This window comes from Paralichthys olivaceus, chromosome 6 (assembly GCF_024713975.1).
Source record: "Paralichthys olivaceus isolate ysfri-2021 chromosome 6, ASM2471397v2, whole genome shotgun sequence".
Classification (NCBI taxonomy): Eukaryota; Metazoa; Chordata; class Actinopteri; order Pleuronectiformes; family Paralichthyidae; genus Paralichthys; species Paralichthys olivaceus.
This window is the reverse complement of record NC_091098.1, coordinates 20,031,738-20,054,741: the sequence shown is the minus strand read 5'-3', so window position 1 is coordinate 20,054,741 and position 23,004 is coordinate 20,031,738. Positions and strand designations below refer to the sequence as shown.

The 23,004-nt window shown below is 41.5% G+C and overlaps 3 protein-coding genes across 5 annotated transcripts; 2 read left to right on the top strand and 1 right to left on the bottom strand.

Moving 5' to 3' along the window:
- The first annotated feature begins 1,173 nt into the window (after positions 1-1,173).
- On the top strand, positions 1,174-6,763 carry LOC109635091 (sushi domain-containing protein 3). 2 transcript variants are annotated; one of them, XM_020096011.2, is made up of 5 exons: positions 1,174-1,907; positions 3,884-4,078; positions 4,916-5,063; positions 5,678-5,842; positions 5,926-6,763. In XM_020096011.2, the coding sequence occupies exons 1-5, from the start codon at positions 1,823-1,825 to the stop codon at positions 6,248-6,250; spliced, it is 918 nt and encodes a 305-aa protein (XP_019951570.2). In that variant the 5' UTR covers positions 1,174-1,822; the 3' UTR covers positions 6,251-6,763. The 2 variants fall into 2 exon arrangements, with proteins under 2 accessions (XP_019951570.2, XP_019951571.2); XM_020096012.2 differs by having other exon boundaries at positions 1,412-1,907; positions 3,871-4,078.
- A 1,191-nt stretch (positions 6,764-7,954) lies between these two features.
- Positions 7,955-13,618, top strand: LOC109635093 (caspase recruitment domain-containing protein 19-like). 2 transcript variants are annotated; one of them, XM_069527032.1, is made up of 6 exons: positions 7,955-8,168; positions 9,377-9,522; positions 9,923-10,079; positions 11,142-11,210; positions 12,450-12,515; positions 13,093-13,618. In XM_069527032.1, the coding sequence occupies exons 1-6, from the start codon at positions 8,024-8,026 to the stop codon at positions 13,209-13,211; spliced, it is 702 nt and encodes a 233-aa protein (XP_069383133.1). In that variant the 5' UTR covers positions 7,955-8,023; the 3' UTR covers positions 13,212-13,618. The 2 variants fall into 2 exon arrangements, with proteins under 2 accessions (XP_069383133.1, XP_019951575.1); XM_020096016.2 differs by having other exon boundaries at positions 8,011-8,181.
- Positions 13,619-15,842: 2,224 nt separating this feature from the next.
- LOC109635050 (ninjurin-1-like) lies at positions 15,843-18,845 on the bottom strand. The gene is made up of 2 exons (XM_020095945.2): positions 18,545-18,845; positions 15,843-16,115 (listed from the first exon to the last, which is right to left on the bottom strand). The coding sequence occupies exons 1-2, from the start codon at positions 18,735-18,737 to the stop codon at positions 15,973-15,975; spliced, it is 336 nt and encodes a 111-aa protein (XP_019951504.2). The 5' UTR covers positions 18,738-18,845; the 3' UTR covers positions 15,843-15,972.
- Between the last annotated feature and the right edge of the window lie 4,159 nt (positions 18,846-23,004).

Genomic DNA, 23,004 nt, shown 5'->3' with positions numbered 1-23,004 from the left:
TCCACTGAAGGTAATAAGTGATTCATTCATAGAATCATAAGAGTCTCAACTGTGGACACTCACATTTCAAGGAAGATGTGTAAGTTTTGGGACTTTTTGTTAGATTAAAATTCCATCTATTTATCTCTTGCCTGAATCTCTATGTGCAGACAAATGCAATGTGTGACATTGGGAGTTGAACCTGAGCCAAACTCTTGCAGAGTTGCAGTAAATTCAGAATATTTAGGAGACTTGTTTCATGCTTGCAGACTGATAACAAGTTAAGTGAGAATATTTAACATTTGTCTGGACAACAACAACAACAACCTGAATCGATCTGTGTTCTCCAGATAAGAGTGCGGAGTGCGGAGTAACTTGTGTTCTTCGTGTCACTCCATAACACGAAGAACACAAGTTACTACATTTGAAGACTAATGAACGTCTTTTTTAATCAGCTCTGCTAATATATTCATGAGGGATGAGTCCGTCTGCAGAGGCTCGCAGTGTGTCTGAGTTGGTGTGTAGGGTTTTTCTCAGGTGAACAGGGCTGCGCCTTTGGAGACACTTATCACCCACAGCAGAAACAGTCTTGTGCATGCATGCCCAGAATCCTCAATGACTTCAGAGAGACATGCGGCTCAGACAAGAGGACAGTGCTGCTCCTGGACGTGAAGACAACATGGAAAATGGAACCTGTGCAGAGTTTAGTGTTGTATGATGTACTCGGTCAAGTTGTTTGTCTGAATCCATTTTAAAAAGTCATGTTTCATCAATCTATATTGCAAGTAGCTTTCCGATGGGTATTCCAAGTAGTTTTACATTTGGTGTGTAAATTTGGAAAGTGAAGCTGACAGTGTGCAAATTTGGAGGAAAGAGACATGGACGCAATTTCGTTAAAATGTTGTAAATGTGGAATGTGTGTACGTGTAACTGGCAGTTACATGATTCATATCATCCATGTCATCTGTTAGTCTGTTAAACCTCTGTGTCTCAGCAAGGCAAATACAGAGAAGTGAGTGAAAGAACTTTTGAAAAAATCATAACTGTAGAAACACAAAAATGTTTCTAGATAACAATGACAGTCAATTTGTCTGACCTTTGGTGTGGCACACAGACGCACAGACGCCTTCCTCTTTCTCACACTTCTCCTTTACGTGTCTTTAACTCAAATAAAGGAGCTGCACAGCTGAAGATACCTACAAATCAATTGGGCACTGAATAAATGAACTTAAAAACAGTAAAAGTCTCAGTATTCTTTTGAAAGCCAGTTAGTAAAATTAGTTTTGATGTGAGGTTTAAAATCTCTTAACGTCCACATTCTTCAGCATTAGCTTTGCGTCACTTTTAACGTGTGTTTTGCGTATTTTCAGCCCTGACTGAGGCATCACGTCCTGATAGGCTCAGAGAGCAGCGGTGCCACATCCTGCCCACGGAGAGCAGCTTATTTCTGCTGGGGGTGCTCGTCCTGTCCACAGCTCTGACATCCTTCTCGACCTGACCTGCTCTAATCCACAAAGTCATTGTTGCTTTGCTCAACAAGGTCTCGGTCGATCACTTCGTCTGGCTCCGTCTTCCTGAGCCCACATTTGCGCCCTCGCAGCAGCAGCAGCAGCAGCAGCAGCGGGCACAGACAGGCGCGCTATCCGAAAACCTGCCTTGAGAGAAGTGGAGGGGGGGGTTGTGGGAGGTGGTTGACAACGCTTTGCAAGGGGAGGATTGCGACCACACACACATACACACACACACACGCACGCACACACAAACACAGGCTTGTTTACCCAGTGCCGGGCACAGAGGAGCACCGAGGCGCTGCGCACAGCCAGAGAGCGCGTCTGTCAGCGCAATGTCAGCGGCTACAGCTTCTGTAGCAGATGTGTCCAGGACCGACGGAACATACAGAGATGACGGTCGACACCGGAATAACTCAGGTAAGACATGAAATACATGAATTTAATACTTGGGTCGAGTGGAGGTTTGTGCGTAAAACGATGATTTGTTTGGCACTTTGCACTGTTTCACATGGTTTTACATGAAAATATCTTTCATTGAAAACACTGACCCCTTAAAAGAGATCATTTCAACATTTAGTTAGTGTGTGTGTAATAGTAAACTCATATTTCTCTAATAATGTTGTGAAATATATTTATTTAGGGACATCATTTCCATAATACACAAATATGATTGACTTTATGTATTTCAATTACATACTAAATTTCCATGTAACTTTATTAAATAAGTTGAGTTAGTGTGAATAAATCAAATAACTTGAGATTGAATCCATGAAATACATTGTGTGTTGAATGTATATATTTATGAAAAACTGAACAAAACCTAAATATATCTAAAAAAAGTTACATGGAAATTTTAAAAGTAGTTGAAATACACAAAGTCAATTATTTAGGCCTAAATTATTTTTGTGCAGTCAGTATAGAATGAGATGTCTTTAAGTGATCTGGTTTCTGAGACGTGACATGATATACCTAGAAATAATTATTGCATTTTCCCATCCTGCAAACATGAATGCATTTGTGTTGAAATGGAGTCAGATGAGGGGGTTCAGTGAACACATGCATCTCACAGACAGACTGATTCAAAAGGAGAAAAACAGAGAGGAAATGAGAAAGAGGCTCATGGCTGGACGCATCTCACACGCACACCAACACAAGTTATGTAAAAGTAATGATGCTCTGTGCTTGTCGTCAATGGAGTGCGTCCTTGCATTACATAAACCTGAATATGGTGAGCTAATGCTAATGGCCTTCAGATTTATTCCAAATGAGACTTATTGAGTCTGGCCCAGTGTCAACAGAAGCTGCAGTTATTCTTTACAAGGAAATGTGCTCATCTTTCTTTCTTTCTTTATTGAAACCACCATGTGTCAATTAAACAATTTTTTTGGAAGCTATGTCCTCAATCTTTATATACAGTCGACGTTCCTTTCTTCCTTTCATGCATTTAAAGATGAAATGTCTTCACTTGCTCCCAATATCTCGAAACAAAGCCAAAATATCTTACATACGAGTCGATCAATTGCTATACAACCAATCATGAGTCAGTCTCAGCTGTCAATCATGACGGTGTGTTTAAGTACCTCATGCAGCCAGCCACCAGGTGGCAATCAAGATGCTTTGGCTTCACTTTTGGGAGCTGTCACGTCTTTAAATACAATCTATGTTCCATTCTTCCTTTCTATCCATGAAGCCCTGAACTTTTGGCGTGGTGTGGTGGAATTGTGTTGCTTCACAAACTCAGCCTCTCATGCATCCTTCCTTCCTTTAGTTTAGAGGAAAACTGCAACTTCTCTCCTGTGAAAACCAGAAACAGGTTTCCCTCTGTAAACAAGCTGGTTTGGATTTTTTCCCTGGACATGATCACATTATCCTGCAGTTCTGCTGGAAATCACCGAACTGATGTCATGATGTTTGTTTGCATTCCAACAGCTTGTGTCATGATGAAGTGATGCTTAGGTTGTAGAGTCTTTGAGCTGCTGAGACCTTCCCTCCTGTAATATGCTGAGCACTGCACTGTGCTGCATGATAACCGATTGTCTAGCATGACTCCAGATGGCCTGTGTGTTTCCCACCACCCCTACAAGCGTTTTCTTGAATGATTTATCACATGTCCTCCTTCGATAGTGTTAGACTTCCATGCTGGGGATGTTACACAGTCTGAGCCAGTGTTTTGTAATGCAGTGTTGTTCAGCCCTACAGGGGTTCAGTGCTGATAGCTATGGAATAATTGTCCCATTCCACTCTCAGTCTCATCTGCACGGCTCCTATCTTTGTTGTTGTTCATACTGTTCACATTGAATTGTTGTGCTACTTCTGAAGTACATAAGTAATATCACTATTTTTTTGCACACAGTCTGATTTATCACTAACTGACCATCAGCTTTCCATTATAGGTCAGTACCAGGCCCAGTGTACACCCATGCCACTGCCTGCCCTTGGAACCCAGAAGATCATCCAGGGCAATGGCACCAATGTGGGAACAGTCATATTGCTGCAGTGCCCGGCCAAACACAAACTGATGGGAAGAGAGCTAACATGTGTCTTGGACGTGAACAGCACCCACTGGGAGGGGGAAACCTACTGTGCACGTAAGTAGAAACATATCAGAGTTAGTACAGTGTAGGATTCTTCAATCTAACTCGATCAAACTTATCAACCACTTAAAACATTGTCTTTTCACACACACACACTCATAGCGATACTATGCTCCGCCTCTTCCATCACACACTGACAGGGGCAGTTTGGGGTTTTTGCATGTGGACTTATGTTGTGGGGACCTAAATCTGTTTGAACATGGGGACTTGTCTTCCCTTTTGGGCACAAAAAGCAAATGAATAGTGTAAATCATTAAATTGTCGACAGTTTTTAACGTTAATATTAAGGTGCAGCAAGTAGTGGTTATGATTAAGTTTAGCATCAGTCTCATGCATGGAAGTGAATGTAATTCAATGGAGTCATGCAGCTTCAACTCAGTGTATGAGAGATGCTTCTAAATGCTTGTGCCATCAGAACTGCAGTAGCTCATTCTGAATATACTTGTATATCAAACATTATTTGACAGGCATTGTAGCTGTGGGCAGTGTTACAGGAGGACCCTTAAAGTAGTCAGCAATAATTAATGCTCTACATTCTTTGTGAGAACATATTTGAGAGAGAAATGATTTGTTGCTCTGGGATGAAGCTCATTTAAGGAGAATATTCTGAGGAATCATTTTAAGCAGGTGCATTGTTATTATTATTGTGATGGGAAAAAAGAGCAGGGTCAGAACCAGTTATTATGAAAGCGGAAGGTGTCTGATGTGAACTGAAATAATTGAAAATTTCATTTACATTTCATTTCCTTCCCATCATGCACCCAGGGCTCTGTTTTGCAACATGATGATTTTAGCTGTCAATAAAGTCAGCCTTCTTCTCTGTCACTCCAGCTCTGACTCCCTACGAGGACTATGGTTTTCGTGTGGCTGTGTTGGCGTCCATTGTGAGCTCGGCCATTATCCTCCTCATGTCCATGGCCTTCATCACCTGCTGCTTGCTCGACTGCATCAAAGAGGACAAAAGGAAAAAGCAGGAGGGGTAAGTGTGAGAGGATGGAGGGAGTACTCAGCTTATCTTAAGTAAAGGTCCTTCATTTAAAATCCTACTTTAAGGTTCAGATGACTTTTTGGCTAATCTCTAATAACAGCTACTTGCATAAGAATGCAGAAAAATTTAATAGTTTCATACAAAGACTGTTTACCTGTGGGCAACCCTGATCAAAGATTGCTCAAACTAGAAATGGAAACCAGAAGCTTCCTGCCCCAAAACCTTGTTCCTCGCCTCCAGATTTTGCATATTCACATGTGATATTTGTGAATAGATATTATTTTACCATCTTAGAGGTTTCGGGAGGAAATATCTCTTTGATGCAAATCAGAAATATCTGAAACATATCAAAAACACTTTTATTAAAGGTCACATGCCAAAATATTGGAAGCCACAGTAAATGGGATTCTTTATGCACATCTTAATTGGTAAAGTAACTAATAACTACTGTCAAGTCTAGGTAGTTGAATAAAAAGTACAATATTCCACTCTGAAATGTACTGAAGTATAAGTATACACTAAATAAAATGGAAAGACTCAAGTCTGAGTCAAGTAAATCCTCATTAGAAATAGTCAGGAAGGTTTAAACTGATTTTCTTTAACAGGGAGACAGACATGTGGCAGTGGGAAGAGCCGACTCAACATCAGGGGAACAACAGGTCTCACTACAGCCACAAAGGCAGGAACAACAACAACAACACCCAGGAGAAGACGCTCTCTCTGTGGGACTCCCACAACCCAGCCGTGTGTGACAACATGCAGGCCTGCAGGTGAGACATGGGCTGAGTTGGGAGGGAGACATCCAGACAAGCAGATTCACTAAAGAAACATCCTCCTGTCTTTCCCTCCACAGATGTCATCAGGAGTACTCCTATGGACTCGTCTGCACATATGACCACGCTGCTCCGCTCGCTGCTCTACCTGGGCATGACTACGACCAGCCTCTTCTACCACAAAATCCAGAGTCTGTGCAGATCTCCGGTCCGCCTCAGTACCCTGGACCTCCCGCCTCCTACTTTCAAACTCCGAGCCCACACGGGGTCCAGATCTCAGCGGCGAGGCCTGGTCTGGTGTGGCAGTATGGGAGACAGGAAAGCAGCTCTGCAACTGGAGAGGAGTGCAACACTAGGAATTTAAACACTGCCAAAGAATTTTCCATAAGGATTATATCAGTGTGAGGACATGTTGCACAGGAGGTGAATATATTGTTTAATGACCAAATATGTACAACAGTGTTATCAAAGAGGACTATTGGAAGTGGTAACTCAACATTTATGTGTGAACTTCTACAGTGTAATGGCTTTACAGTCTCAGATGAACATGCCTTTTGTTAACTTTAATGGCACACTGCCCTCTGCCTGGCAAGAGAGGCCAGTGCACTTTCAGGACACCGGCCTTGTTTGACGACATGCCCTGTAATTAGAAGCTCCAAGGGATTTTTCTTGACCTCAATCGAGTTTAATTAAATGGTTGCAGTGAGGTTTGCGATTGAGGTGTTTATGGGGACATATAGTTCACAACACACTGAAAGTGGGCGAGGAAGTTCTCTGAAAAACAAATGTCAGAGCAGTAAAAGTTCCCTTTCCCTGCAGGAGGAGAGCAGCTGGGAGGCACTGGACACTGGTCGTGTTTGTAAATATAATTTTCTTAAGGAATGTAAATCAATTAAAGACAATGTGTTGCAATGCAAAGAGAGCGGTCCTGTCCTTCTGATGAGCACAGATGCAAATTACTAGTCAACCTGATGCAGCGGATGCAGTGCAGTGGTTTCGACTGGTCTGTGTGTCGATGTACAGGTTGATGACAAATTGGAGGAAAATGTGAATAAATGCCTGGAAACAAACATAATGAATGCAGATGCTTCCATACAGAGAAGTGAGTGAGTCATTCAATATGTTGATGCAGACTGATGCAGATCATGTGCTGTGACCTTCACAGTCACAAGATCTCAGCCCCTCTGAACGCCTGTGGTTGATTTGGGATTGATGTTATTTGGCAGCGCTCTAACTCCACCGTCGTTAGGAAATGAATGTTGGAAAAAAAGGTGTTGTATAGTTATATATAGTTTCATTGACTTGGAAGAATCAGGGTCAAAGGTCACTAAGGTTGAAGCTTCCCTGTCCAACACCTCACTTTGACTTATAACAGGGATTTAAAGGGAAATGGAAAAGACAGAGGCAACATGTGAAGATCATGATTTTAGAGTCTCCACATAAACTAACATTATTATTATTATTAATAAAGAGGTTATGTTTTCACTTTGTCCGTCTTTTAGCAGGATTACACTAAAACTATGTGATGCATTACCTGATCCAAATCAGCAGGCAGATCCAAGATAGACGTGTTCTCTAATTTCTCAGAGAATTCTTGGTTAAAACCATCTGGCATGTGTAGGGGACTGATATTTACGAGTGTGTGCAATTTGGTGCAGATCCATATTAGAATCTGGATCTAGGGGACTGTTGAATAAATAGATAGACAGATACATAATTTATTGTCATTCTAGCAGATAAAGAACAAAATCAATAGATACACATTATGATGCAACGTTTCTCTTATAAATAATAAATAATGAAGGCCATTGCCATTGTTGTTTGAGATAAATTCCATTATCTGTCAGTCACATTCAGATCTTTAGTTTATGAATGTTTTGTATTATTATCAAATAACTAAAATTAATTATTGCTGAAGCTACACATTGCATTACATGTTTTTCCAGTGTACTCTACTATAATTATTATCATGACTATTATTATTTATTATTATTATCGTTGTTGTTGTTGTTATTGATGAATCTCAGCCATTAGCACAAATGACAGAGTGGGTTGAAATGAAAGATAAATGACAGCGTCTGCTCCTCGGAGCTCGTGTTGTGCTGCTCCTGATAATCTCCCGCTGAGTCTCACTGTCTGCGGCCTGATAATCACCGTCATGTGGCCCTGAGCTCGGTCATGTGGCCCCGGGCGGCGCGGGGCGGCGCAGCGCTCCAACGTGCTGATGTCAGCAGGGACCGTCACACCGGGGACAACAGGAAGTGTCACACCGGGGGAGCTGCTGCTGCTGCTGGGTGGAGACAGACCTGCCCGTCGACTGTTTGTCAGTATGACAGGTTTGTGAATGAAGGTTGAAGGTGTTTGTCCTGTTGTTTACAGTGAAAGCGTCCACTGTCAGTGTGTGTGTGTGTGTGTGTGTGTCACAGTTTTAACTTTAATTGTACCAGTAATTAATGATACATAATGATTTTTCCTTCATATGAAGCAGTTGAGCTTCACACCATTAGTCCAAGCCTTCAGATATCTGGGAAGAACCCAATCCATTTGGTTCGGATCCGGATCAGTGGGTGTAACAATGTGACGTATAAGGTGTAATTCACAAGTTTCGATAAGTGTTAGTGAAACTACACATTACGTAATTATTGTCCAGGTGATCCTGCCTCACTTTGTTTTTTTGTGTGAGGAGCAACCAAGGTAGCTTTGCATGATGGAAACTATACAGATTAGAGATTAACTGGATGACAAATGTAAACAACACCAGATGAACTGCTACTTCAGGAATTTCTACACAGTTTTGATTTGATTTGATGATCACCTGCAAACACACTTTTTCCCTGTGGGATTTATTTTTCCAGAAAGTCCTCACTCAACTAAAACACACTTCAACACGTAACCTTTTTATCGCACTACCCCCTTTTATCCCCCATTGATCAGGTATCTTTGAGATCTAGGAAAACCTTGCATTTTAAAGATTTGTAGAAAATAGAGCCTCAAAAAACGACAAATTAAACCAGCGTTTTTAAGGCCTGGGCAGTTTATATGTACCACACATTTTACCTTCAAGGGAATTCAAGGTGCTTTACATCAGATATTAAAGGAATCAAGGAGACATTACAAAAAAGGAAGCATTCAGAAAGAAATTTAAAAGTGCCATTTAATCAAACAGTCAACTCCAAACACATCCCACACTTTATAGTGTACCCTATTTTTTGGTGTTTATGCAAACATTTACTCAAACACTATTGCAACTTGATTTTTACATTAGCATTAATCTATTCAAACGAATGTGGCCAAAAGAAGGATTTTGCAGGAAGTGTATTCACCTTCCAAAAGGGAGAATAAACCTCTTAGTTACTTATTTTCAGAGCAGAGCTGATGCCAAGCCCAGCTTACAAAGAAACGACTTACGATCAGACATAAAATCTGCAGAGCTCTGATTAGAACAGGTTAGAAGTTATTAGGGATGAAGTTGACACTGTCTCCTGCTTGTCTCCCTTATTCAATGTTGTCATTTATATCTTCCTTGACCAGACAGTGACTGTTATCATCAGCAGCTCCAGAGAGATGCCCAGTTCCTGTGCTCAGATCTGAGGATGGACACGGAACTTGTTGACAGACTCGTGCTGCAGCTGAACAGAATTTACCCCCAGATACTCAGTGACAAAGAAGCCCGCAGGGTCAGTTCACATATTACATGTTATCAAAACAAGTATGTCCTTACGCTGGAATTGGCTTATTGCGTCCACCAAAGAGTTCACGTTTTCACCCCTGTCCATTTTGATTTGTTGTTAAGTGAGATAACGGAAAAACTACCGGACTGATCACAAGGGAATTTGGTGGAAGGATGTAGTATCAGTACATTTTGGTGTGGATCCAGATCAGGGGCAGATCCAGGATTTTTTGTCCCATTTACTCACATTTTAGGTGACTGATATCAATGAGAGTGAAATTTGGTGAATGGATTAAATTGAAGCTGACTCTTGGGCCTTGCTGGAGGTATCTACATATCATTTTTAAGAAGAACAGAAACATATTGCATATGTGCAGTGACTTGATTCAGCATGTGTGTCTCTGCAGTTCAGGAACCTGAGCATACCCACCAAGGTGCGGTTAGCCCAGCTGCTGAAGCACCTGTATGGGGAGGGAGAGGACACATGTCACGAGTTCTACAGAGGACTTCACATTCACGCTGAGGACGTTTACTCCAGCCTGCCCAGCAGAGTCAGACAAAGAGGTAAAACACTGAGAAGGCCGTTTGCTTCTTCCTCCTCTTCCTCCTCCTCCTCTTCTTTTGTAGATGTTCTGTTATAACAGTCAGGTGAGGTACTCTTTTCAAAGGATGTGGCCTTGCAGACTCATATCTGAATAATTTTAGTGCAGAACAACACACTGCTCGTCTAGTATCAGTCTAGACTGAGGTTTTAAAAAATCAAGTTGAATAAGAAAAAGAATATCTGCAAACTAAAATCTGTGAAAATATTGATTTAATATTTAACATTCTATGCGTGAATGCAGACATACCATGCAGTTATTGAGTGCGGAGACAATTAAAATGTGGAGTAGAATGACAGCAGTGTAACTATAGTGATAAAAAGTGTTTCTTGGTAATCAAAGCAGAAGGTGAAGTGTGTGGAATAGTCACATTCCACTGTTCAAACACATCATCTGTGGGTTTCAGACACTCTGAGCTTTGGGTAAGTTATTACACAAATACATCATCAGGTGGTTCGAACTCTGCTTTTCTCTCATGTGCTCTCTGAGTTAGTGCTTATGGATTTTCACATCAGTCCATGGAGATAATGATCATAATAAATCTTTAAAGTTCAAAGAGGGATTTTTGCTCCTGAGTGAAGTTTGTCGTTTTGAACTCTTATTTATGAAGAGGGAATGACTTTACAAATTGGAGGTAAATCATTTATATGTTATAACTCCTCACTGTGCTTACACAATACATTATATCGATATAAATTGGACTTTTGTAACATTGCTATGGATGAAAATTATATCGCAAAGATTATTGATATTGTTTTATTGCCCAGCCCTAAGTGCATCTATCTATAAGTGCATCACCTCTTCCTTATTCGGTCATAGTCATGTGAGACACTAAATCTCATGTGTTCTGTAACGGTGGACCCCCTGCTGTGTGATTGCCCTCTCTGGCGTAATGTAGGTTTATCCTCTTTAAGAAGAGAGAAGTTGATGCGCTGCCTGAACCGTAGATGATCCAACTCACCACATGCTGTGATTTATTTTTAGTCTGGTGTTTACAGATTAAACATTTCACTTTCTGTTCCAGAGATCGCAGATCCAACGTGGACGAACAATGTGGCGGTCCACCCAGAGCAGTTTGTGGTCAATGACAGAGGTAAATCTAATAATCTACATGTTTGCGGTTTAAATTGAGTTGTAAATGTAGGTATTTGCAATTTAAGTGTTGGTGTAATCTAAAAAACACACTGGTAGTTATACACATATTCAGCCATTTACGATAATCCACATACAGTATACTTAATAGTAAATTTATATTTTTATATTTTATCAAGAGCCGTGAATTATTCTCTGGGAAAATGTTGAAAAATGCTCGATCTCACAACACAGAAAGTGAAAGAAAAGAATCCTGCATCCGCCCCCTGATCTGGATCTGCACAAAAATTTAATGGGTTCCATGATACCTCCCTGATATCTCCCTGATATCTCCCTGATATCCTTCCACCGAGTTTCACCCAAATCCATTCAGTTGTTCTTGTGAAATATTGTTTACAATCAAACAAACCAACCAACAAACAGACCGGGGTGAAAACATCCCCTCCTTGGATTTTATAGCGGTCAAACAAAAATGACACAGTATTGTGGTGTGAACTGAAACATGTGGCTGAGTGAAATAGTTATACTTCATGAAATAGTGGTCAGTATAGTGCAACGTGAATAATAATTATTGTCATGGCCTTCACCTGTCTTTTGACTCCACATCCACATGTTTCATCTGGCTGCAGGACAGTCAGGGGTGCTGTTGTGGGGATGGTCTTATACAGTGTGTGTGTGTGTGTGTGTGTGTGTGCGTGTGTGCGTGTGTGCGTGTGTGTGTGTGTGTGTGTGTGTGTGTGTGTGTGTGTGTGTGTGTGTGTGTCAGGGCGCCTCTGTACCCCTCACTGATCCTCAGATAAGCCCCTTAAGCCCAACTAAGCTTTGTTCTTCAGCAGACACGGTTGTTCATCGAACCTTTTAACCCCTCGATTCATAGTGTGGGCTCCCATTCATTCATCATCCCATTAAATTCAGGACTCTGGCTTTGTGGGTCAGTTAAACTCACGTGTAGCCCCCCCCCCCCAGTTCAAAGCAGTCCTGCATTCCTTTGAACAGTAAGGGGCACATCCACTGGGTCAGAGGTGCGTCAGCAGGGAAACGGGTCATCAGTCGTGTAGTGAGACACTGACTCTGTGCTGAAGTACACTACTGTACATTTATTAGTTCATAACATTTATAGAGATATACACTGACCCAGCATTCACATTTATCATGTCCTCTCTAGTATTTATGTGTACATAGGTTTTATTTATCAAACAGTCACTGATGAGAACTTGATCTCTCCTCTTTCCCTCTGCAGGGCCGATGTTCTTCCTGAGCTGTTTCAGTTTTGTGGCTGGTATCGCGATGCTCTACTATTATGGAGGTGAGTCATTGGCTGCTTTCAGGCACGCACTGAACTCTGAACATTGGTCTGAAATTTTCCAAGGGGCCTTTTGTGAGAATGCAAATGTCCAAGTCAGACACGCAGGTGCTTTAGTGAATACTAAAGTTCTGAATGAGGCCATGTGAGAATACAGAATTGAGAATTGAGATTTTGGTGATAGAGGCTGACGCTGGTGTCAATGTGCTGGACACAAAAACACAGCAGAATTTATACGTGACTCCTACATGTTCTACTCAGATGCCACCCCTACTCTAAATGCTCCAGAAATGTTCCTGTTGTTGATTGTGTCTGACTAGGATATTAATTTTTTAAGGAAAATGTCCAGACCCAATAGTGCAGACATTCTCCTAAGTTCATGTTTGAATAGAGCAGCAGACAACGATGAAGTTGTGGTTATTTATCACAGAGCAGTTGAAATTACATTTGTATATAAAGAATTACCAGTCTACAAAAACAATATCACTATATAGATCATATTTATTTCCTGCTCTGTTTGGGTTCATCATTTCTAAACCACCATGTCCACATTTCTTAAAACTCCTCATTCTATTCACAGGTGGTGAGACACTGAGACGCACCGGTCCGTTTCTTCACTGCTCTGCGGCAAGACTAGCAAGTAAAGGTGCTAAAGATGTTTTAATTACCTATGCTGAGGTTGGGAGGCAGACAAAATGAGGATGTTATGGTGCTGTGAATTGCTCCCATGAGAAGAGCGAGCCAGGAAAGGTTCCACTTCGTATGCCAAACACATACACACTCAGAGCTGTAAAGGATTTCAATGAAACTGAACACATTCAAGTACTAATTTTCAGTAAACAAGTACTAACTGTGTTTTTTGTTACGCTGGATGAGGGAGACATCAATCAGGTGCAGTTCAATACACACCCACACAGTCAGGCTTATTGCAGCTTTAATAGAGTGTGTTAGTGCTGTGTATGTTAACACATGCTACATTACATTTGCCTAAACACACAACATGTCCTCTCACCCACTCTCAGTGCCTTCTACTGTGATAAAGAGACTTTTTAATATCTATTGACTGTGTTCAACTTTTGCTCAAATAAAGCACAAATTATTTTTGACATGTCCCGGAAGTGCATCTTATTTCCTCAATCAAAGACTTTATGTTTTCATCTGTGTTTTAAATAGTGTGTATGTTTATTTAGATAATCACAAAACTTGGTAGAAGGATGCATTATGGGTCAGGAAAAAAAAACATAAAGTTTTGGTTCACTTCAGGCATGTAATGAGGACCAATATTTTTGACTCCACATAGAAATCTTGATCTCTTGAATTTAAATGTTGGGTCTTGCCATTCTAGTCTAGTGCTTAATCTGGTGTGACACAATTGACAATGATACTCGTAGAACTATGCATTTTATTATTGTGGTATTGTATTTAAAAAGAAAGTATTACAGTAAACAGCTGTTATCTTTTCGGGTTTGTGTCTCACACTGTTTCGTTTGCTCCTAAACTAAGATGTTTTTTTTGTGTTGTCAACTTGGAAATGATGATGAAACATTAATCAAAGTAAATCAACTGCATCCAGGGCCCACTAGAGGGCACTGCTCCCTCATTCAGTACATCAAAGGGGGCTTTGAGGATGATGGAAAATGTTCTGGTGTGCTATAACAATGACAATCACTAGCAACAGACAGCCCTCAGTAATTAATAATGATAATCAAATTGATTGAATAAGTTAAGTGAGCTGAAGTAAAGGCTTCTTACTTGACAGCGTGAGAAATTCTTGCAGGGTGGATGCGTTTCACACGTACTTGAGGCCCTTTCAATCTCATAATAACAATTAAGTAGGGAAATATGCACATCTGAGACGATTTGTAAAGTGCAGCTCTGGAGGAGGGCTTCGGTGTTTGATCTCCTGAGATCTGCAGCACTGAGCAGCACTTTTCCATCTCTGTCTTCTCTGCAAAGGGAAGAGCAACAGATGATGAAAGAGCGGAGCCAGAGAGAGGAGGGATGGGGAGGTGCTAGAGGGAGGATGGAAGTGTCACCAGGGTGATTATTCAGTTCGAATACTGGCTTCTAGATCCCCATGAGGTAGAACTATTAATAGTGCGGATTCACAAGACCTGAAGATCCTGGTTGATCATCTGCACCCTCAGATGTTCGACCTCCCACAGAACCACTCTGCTGAACTTCAGGACTGGGAAGGAGCCAGAAGTATAGGAGCGAGATGATATACATTATGTATGCACTATATATCAGTCTGCAGATCTGCCCTGAGTGGAGCTGTGTGTGTGTGTGTGTGTGTGTGTGTGTGTGTCATCAATCTGGCTCTGTCTGACTGTTTCCACGGTTACCAATGATAGTTGTGGAGGAGGGAAAGGATGGAAATGGTGACGTCGGTGTGTCAGCTGCAAGGTACTTTGTCAGAGTCACGTTGATGAAATTATAGATCTGAAACATGAATATTCTTCAGGTACTTAGCAAATAATTATGTGAAACCGATGGCGCTCACATTCTTGTGTAAAGCTGCTGAAGTGTAAAAAATAAGCATTTGCTTGGGCTCTAATTGGGGTTTCGTGACATGGCTGAAACACAGTCTAATTAAGGCTTCCGTTTTAACAAGCAGTTCTGGGGTCTGTGCTGCGTTGACTCACCAGCTGCTGTTGGCACAGATAACCACTTCAGCTCTGCTCGTATAGCAGAGGGAGTCATGGCACAACCAAACATTGTTATAATTGAATGTTAGGCACAATGCCTGTGGTTGAGGACAGATGTGTTGGACAGGTTAATGCTGTGGAAGTGGGTCAGAGATTTGAGTCACACCCTGCCCTGCATACATGTGCTCAGCAAACCCATGAAACCTCCTGGTCAGAGCTGTCTGGAAAAGCACCGTGACATCTTGCGCGAACGTCATCAGTGCGATTAAAAATTGAAGCCTCGTCTGCTGTCAGTGTGTGTGTGTGTCTGTGGTTGTGCATTTGTGTCTGGCCGGTGTTTGGGGTCACTCTCGGGCAACAAAGGAGACAGTGTACCTGACTGCTGTTTTCTCCACTTTCCTGTTTGTCCATTATGGGAACAAATGTTATGTTGTGCACAAACCAGACCCCTTTGTCAAACTTTGTCTGTTTCTCTCTTGCTTGCTGTTCTCTGTAAGGACAAACATTTTCTAGTAAAAGAAAAACGGTCAAATTTTCGTTTTAGTTTGTTTTCTGGTGGAAATTTCTCTGCGGGCCTGGAGAGGTCAGTGTGTTTGTAGGTCAGGTAGGAGGATTGTAGGGGTCAGGTCAGGCGAAGAGAGGTCCAAAAACATGCTGACTGCACGGATGTCTATAGGAACAAACTGCACAGTAAGGCAAGAGAGAAAAAAACCCTGTTTGTATAGAGAGATGGGAGCAGAGACAGAGGGTGAAAATAAAGAACTTTTATGACGAGCAAAAAGAGACGTAATACCTGTGAGTTAGTTCTTGGCTCAGTCGTTGCCAGTCGGCCGGTTCACTCCAAAGGCGGCGATGAAGATGTTGACCACCACGGTGATAAAAACCAGGCTCGTGACCAAGTTTTCCATCGTGTCCAGCCTCCTATGCTTTCGTTCATCATTCAGATTCCATCGAACTGTGGACAAAGCAAGGAAACCAACTTCAGCAACACACTAACACACACACGCTCTAATAAAACATCACCAATCGACTTCATTCTGGGACTCAAGCCAACTCATTATGACACGCAGATTTACTGTAAACCATAAATCCATATATACTTAATTCTGGGTTAGGGGAGTTCTCATGTCCTTGAGTGATTCCACAAAAATGTAGAGTATCAAATGTTCATTTTGACAAGTACTCAAGGATAAAGGAGTAATAAGGTGTTTTCAAGACATTTTCATTTCATTTCAAAATGCTACATGGGTAGTTTGAGGCAGGAAAATAATATTCAATTCAAAAATACAAAATATCTCAATATAAGAAATAAGTTGACATGATGATGTAAGAAAACACAATTTCTTTTGATATTTTAAATGCACAAATAAGTTGAGTTTCAGAAATATGTGTATTTGTGTAATAAAGTCTGTGTATTTGTTGCATGTCGCCATTAACACATACAAAGTCTTTACTTTCTATTATGACTCTAAATATTTCTGATTCAAAAAACACAGAAAGAACAATACAGGGAAGAGAGAAACAGATGATGGGAAGCTTTTGTTTCCTGATTCATATCATTTGTGCTAATCGAACACGATGACAAATACGCAACTAATCCATGATGTGATAATTGATTGTTACATATATTTATTAAAGTTGTCATCTTTATCATTACAGGGATGGGCCTATAAGTAATGTTTTCTGGTTAATCATGACATTTTAAGCTTGTGTGTGTGTGTGTGTGTGTGTGTGTGTGTGTGTGGGGGCGTGCGGGCCTGCGGGCCTGTGTGTGCGTGTTGTTTTTGTGATTCACAGGCACATGACTATTTGTACGTGCATGTATGTGTGTATTTGTGGGATATAACCAAAGGTTAAACGGTGTAAAGACCTTGCCCGTGTGTGTGTCTGTATGTGCCCTGGCTGGGGTGGGTTTGGCGGGGGGTTATGGGGGTGGTATGTAGGCCACTCACATCACGCACCACTGGTTCCATTAGACAGAGCTGGATCCACGGGAGAGAGGAGGAGGGCAGAACCAGGAGGGGAAGCAGAGAGGGTGCAGACCAATCAAAGAAAATGAGGAACAGAAATGAAAAGAGCAACAAGAAGGAGATGTGTGATATTCTCGGTTGGGGGTTGTTGGAGGAGGGGGCAGTGGAGTCGGAGGATTTGGTGAATGGAGGGTGGGGGATCGTTCATAAATGTGTGATGACACTCACATGCCGACCAGCCTTCGCTCTGACATGTGAGCCTTAAAGACACAGGAAGTTAGAATCAGAATTATGAATGATTCTAATAATAAAAGTTCACTCATAGGAATGTATAAATGAAAAAAGAGACACGTGGTGATGGAGAGGATACTGACATTATTAACTACGCCAAGAAGTTATGTTTCATTGGTTTGTTTGATTTTTAGTTCACAGGATTATGAAAAAAGTACTTCCATGAACTTTCCAGGAGAGGTGGGGCCTGAACCAAGGAAGGAGATCCAGATTCAATTCAATTTCAATTAAACTTTATTTGTATAGCACCATAACATGACATTAATAATCTCAAGGCACTTGATATTGTGTATGCAATTTGGTGTAGATCCGAATAAAAATAAATATGGATCTGGTCTAATTTATTAGAGGGCGAATCCAGGATTTCTTTTACTTTCTTTTGAGATACAGTGTGTTTTTTGACATTTTCACAAATTTCCCAGGGAATTAAAGAAGGATCGTGATGAAAAAATCAGGCATATTTAGAGGACTGATATCTATGAATGTGTTCAATTTGGTGCCGCTTCACTGAATTTGTTGGGCCTTGGTGGAGCTATGCACTCTCTAGTTCCTTTATTTACTCCTGCAGCTACAGCTGAGATGAGTCAGTGTGACTTGGTTAAAGTTCACCGACCTGCTGTTCACTAGACAAAATGAACTGCACTAACATCTTTCCATCTGAATGGACCTGTTTTTCCAAACAGCAGTTGTGGCTGTGTAACTGCAGACTGCATCTCTGGATGTGTGATTTCTTTTCGTCATTTTCCATTTACACCAAAACACCCACTGACACGTTTCTTCACTCCACAACAGAGAGAGAGAAAACATAATCACCTTCCGTTCCCTCGACTACCAGCAGCTGTAAACGCATACGAACTCTGACCTTGTGTCAGGCTTGGTTACCATGGTTACCGGCTGGTAATGGTCTGTTTGTTGAGGAGTCAGTGGACTTGACATTGACAAGGGGGGATGCGTCGTATGGGGCAAAAGGTGATGTGTGGTGGGCTTCAATCTTGCTGGAGGTCAGGATGGATGGAGGAGGGGATGAAACACAGGTGCATGTTGGGAGATGTGAAGCAAAGTGGCTGACAACAAAGACCACCTCTAGTCTAACAAAGGGGTTCGGCCTCTGTGTAATTCTCACCTATGAAGATAAGCAGGACCCCGACTGTGACCTGCAGACAGAGGGAGATGCTGATTAGGGTGATGATGGGGGTGAAGAAGGAAATACGCGGCCCCTGCTCCAGCACTGCCTTCAGCTGGGAGGCGTTTGCCATCAGAAGAGCCACATCCAGCATGCTCTCAGCTGCACTCTTCTTATTGACATAGTGGTTCATATTGAGTGGGGCTGGGCCGTCGGGCAGAACATCTTCATGGGAGGTCTGGGAGAGATGAAAGTAAATGACATGGAGATAATGTCTATGGCTTTGAGATAACACCTGCAAGAAGAATACCCTGAAAGATTAATAGAGAGGCATGTTCTGTGCTGTGGGGATTTCTCCCAGTAGAGCACCAGGGCAGCATGTTGATGACACTAGCAGTAATTTTGTGCTTCCTGTGCAGTGATGGTGAGGGTCTGGTTATCGTTTTTACCTAATTAGCACAGCGAACAGCCATTTCAGATGAGGGACCTTTGAAATAAGAGCCATTAGTACAGCAAAGCGATTCAGACACGCTGGTAACAGACCCATTAAGAAGTGGTGAACATGACGAAGTCAGCATGTGACCTTCCTTCGGGAGGGGCACATGCCCCATAGGGTGTCCCGACGCCTATAGTTTTGGAGCCACTGCTCTATATTATAAAGCTAATATGACATGCCTGTATGTTTGGCCCTGCTGTGATATGTACCAGTCCCCCTGTGACCCTCCAAAGATAAGCAGTGTAGCCAATGGATGGATGGTTGTATATTATTATATTACATAAACTATGAAGCAGTGACTTCAAATAGTGGAGAGTGATTTAGGCTGCATCCGCTCTATGACATAACACGCGATAACTAAAAGCACTTCTTGTAGAGACAAAAACATGGTCCAGGATTAATAGTGTGTTTATTAATTAATAAGAATTTAAACTTTATTTTTCCTTTTGAAGTGATGAATACTGATCTTCATTTGGAGTACTGAGGATGCAAAAATATCCACTTGGACCATGCTACCTCACCAACACCAACGCTGCAGCTTCTGTCACGTCAAGGCCGAAAAACCTATTCACCCTCTGCAAACATGAAATAATCAGCAGCGCTCACAGTCTTTTCCTCCACTCTAAAGCCTCCTCTTTTTTTTCTCACAACACAGCCCTGCAGCTGCTGAAAGTGTAGTTTGTCAGAGGAAAACCTAACCACAAAGCTGGTGGGAACTGTCTGTCCTCTACTCTGGGGATGGAGACAAGAAGAGACACAAGAAGAGCTGCACCCTCTAATTTGCTACAGGGTAGGCTACAGCTGAATTACAAAGTCTTCAGGAAATTCTCAACTATCAGCTGGCAGAGTTAAGTTGATGTATGAGAGCGAAGAACAAGCTGTACCATCCCTGTGGTTTTAGGGGTTGGAGAAGGACTTGTACTCTGCAGTAATTATTTTTGATTTGGTCACTCGTAACACAAGACATGTTTAACTCTTTTAACAACCCATTCCTTTTCAGCGAATGTGGTGACATGTGTTACAGGCCAAATCCTTCATCCAGCAACAGACCTATTAGTTTTGATTTTGTAATTTGGCATAGCTTCATGGAAACACTGGAGAGACATCCTGACAACACACAGAATAAAATATCTCTTTGTCTCTAAATCCATGGTACATTACAACTCATATTAAATGGCTCCTCTGAACATGTTTCATTATATTCCATGGGAAAAAGCATGTGGAGTAGTGCAGTGCCCTTGTGACTGTGATTTGTGTGCCAAACGCTACAAATGGCACACTGTCATGACGTGTCAGGGTCAGCCATTCTGCTCTCGAACACAAGTTTTTTCAAAGAAAGCCCTTTATCCCAGAGTCAACAGACCACAGTGAGATAATGCTTGTTGTGAGATCACAGGTTGGAAACGTGCAGTCAGGACGTCTGGAAGCACAGCACATGAATTTTCTTCAAATGAAACCCTACAAACATCATGAACTTTTTTCACGTACTGTATACATGATTCTTGTCTTGTGTACACACCAGGCTCAGATACACAGTCCAAGCTTTTTGTCAGGATTAATCCTGCTGTCTACTCATATCATATGGTTGATGACATAGGACAATTACTCACAACAGAGGAAAGATAATAGAACATTTCAGCTGTGGTATGAAACACTGTTACATGGGGTGAAAAAAATGACACATCTGATCCAGGCATATTACCTCAAACTGAAGATAACCACATTTGAATATCTGGACTGACTTTGGTTTCCTCTTTCTAAAACAGGGCAGTTATCTGTCACACAGCCATTCTGTGGATCTATTGTTATTTTTGCACAATCTAAAATGAAAGGTCTTCATTGAGGTAATCGCTCTCTGCTGGTCCTGGATTTCATTGCTTATTTTTGTGATGAATTATTCACACTGCATTCCTGGTCTGAAACAGACTCTGGGGACATGAGGAGGAGAGAGAACGAGGGGAGGAGGAAGAGAGGAGGGAGGGCAAAGTTGTTTGAATTTGTATTAACTCTCAGTTATGAGTCACAGTGATAATGTCTCACATATCCTGCTTTCTATGATCGCATCAGGTGTCACTAATATTAGATATATAATAATATAGAGAAAAGAAATCAAATTGTTCAAATAATTTATTTATAAAGGATTTCTTTAACTGATTTATGTTGACCAGCCATACAGACAAATAAAGATGTATTTAAATAGTTTAAATGAATACTAGATGATAAATAATTCCTGGAAAATGGACCCTAGGATATGGTCAATATTATTATTGTAACAACTAGAAGGCCACTCAGTGATCACCTACCTCCACCAAGGCCCAACAGCCCCACTTAGGAAACCACAATGAAATTCACCTGATCTGGATTTTTCAGTAAAGTAGGTAAAGCACAAAGAGATCAGTCAAAGCGGGTCAGATATTTAAAATGGTGCCAATTCATGCAACGCTTTAAAAACAAATGAGAAAGACTGATCCTTAACATCCACCTCCTCCCACTTCCATTTCTCTCATGAGTGGATACAACTACACCCCCATCATAAATAGCTACCTTAATGTGTGCAAGAGTGAGCTGCAGTGCAATTGGAAAGGCTGTAACATCTAAATATCCAGAGATTGAACCCAAACTGTGATTCCAACTGAACCATAAAAAATGATTTTTACTTTCAAATCAAAGGCCAAATCAAAGTTCTGGCTGACTTCCAAACCAAAGAAATAAACTCGTTCAACTTGCACACCTAATCCTAAACTTCTCCCCTTTTCCCACATCGTCACACTAGCTGATGCCGTTAAGCTACATACCTACATGTCAGTTACTGAGACTGCTGCTTTGAAAGGCTAAGCCCTGTATCTAACATGTGGAGAGATCTTTGCAGCACCAATACAAGACACTCTGCATTTATTATTTAGCTAATTGAACCTGCAGCAGGATGAAAAAGCAAATGAACTCACATCTGTAACTGTATGGGCGTATGTTTTTTTTTCTTATACATCAGCACTTCCTTGATTACCATCCATCATGTCCTATCAGCAGCCTTCCCCTCTCTCTCACCTCAAACTCTGGCTCTCCTCCAGATGAGGATCGACCCAACTGTAAATCTAATTTACGTGATTCTCTGTAGGGCCTTTAGTTTTACAGCCTTACACAGTGTAAAGCAAACATGGCTGTTTCAGATCATACTCTATCCTGTTATGGCATTCAGAAAAGTCTGCAGTGACAAAAAAAAAAAGACAAAAGGACAAGTTCAAGAATGTGCTATAGTGCTGTGCTGAAATCTGACACACAATCTGATTGCTCTTAGATTTCAGTGTAACACAGCACCGTTATTAAAAGCCAGTGGAAAGTCTGTATATAAGATCCGCACCTCGCAAAACAACAACCGTGGATTGATTCCACTCTTATTGACTCACACTGATGAGAGACACATTGCAAATGAGACCGATTGCTCATTTTATCGAGCGTAATGGTATTACATTCTGCATCTGCTGGCTGAGCTCTGACAGTCACAGGGATGTATCTGGCAGCCAGGGCCTCTCTCTCTCTCTCTTCCTCCTCGTCCGCTCTTCCCCAAACACACACGCATCCATCTGAAATTAAATGGACAGTGACTATGTAGATGACACAGGGAAGGGTATTTCCTTGCCCTGTAAAACTGGATGCAGCTCCGAACTAATGTACATTGCAATTACTTGTCAAATGGCAACTTCAATCGCCACTTAAAACACAATAAACACACAGTGTCCTGCCACAGCCTTGTTGTGGCACGCAGTGGGATGACATTATGTAAAAGTAAACTCAGTGTGCGTGTATGTATTTGTGTGCGTGTGTGTGTTGGAGTGTGCATTTTGGCCAGTGAAATGGAAACAAAGGAGGTTATTCATAATTTATAAGGTCACTCAGGTGCCAACAGTGCTTCAAGCCTCATCTGAACCAGACTGCTGCCATCTGACCCAGCATGCCTGCAACAGAC

Bases quoted from the DNA above. Each gene is read 5' to 3' on its own strand.
- LOC109635091 (XM_020096011.2), top strand. From the start codon at position 1,823: ATGTCAGCGGCTACAGCTTCTGTAGCAGATGTGTCCAGGACCGACGGA. The intron at 4,079-4,915 runs GTAAGTAGAAAC...CTGTCACTCCAG, and splicing joins GGGGGAAACCTACTGTGCAC to CTCTGACTCCCTACGAGGAC. The intron at 5,843-5,925 runs GTGAGACATGGG...TTCCCTCCACAG, and splicing joins GACAACATGCAGGCCTGCAG to ATGTCATCAGGAGTACTCCT.
- LOC109635093 (XM_069527032.1), top strand. From the start codon at position 8,024: ATGTGGCCCCGGGCGGCGCGGGGCGGCGCAGCGCTCCAACGTGCTGAT. The intron at 8,169-9,376 runs GTCAGTATGACA...TTCCTTGACCAG, and splicing joins GACCTGCCCGTCGACTGTTT to ACAGTGACTGTTATCATCAG. The intron at 9,523-9,922 runs GTCAGTTCACAT...GTGTCTCTGCAG, and splicing joins GTGACAAAGAAGCCCGCAGG to TTCAGGAACCTGAGCATACC.
- LOC109635050 (XM_020095945.2), bottom strand. From the start codon at position 18,737: ATGAACCACTATGTCAATAAGAAGAGTGCAGCTGAGAGCATGCTGGAT. The intron at 16,116-18,544 runs GTGAGAATTACA...CTTTGTCCACAG, and splicing joins GGTCCTGCTTATCTTCATAG to TTCGATGGAATCTGAATGAT.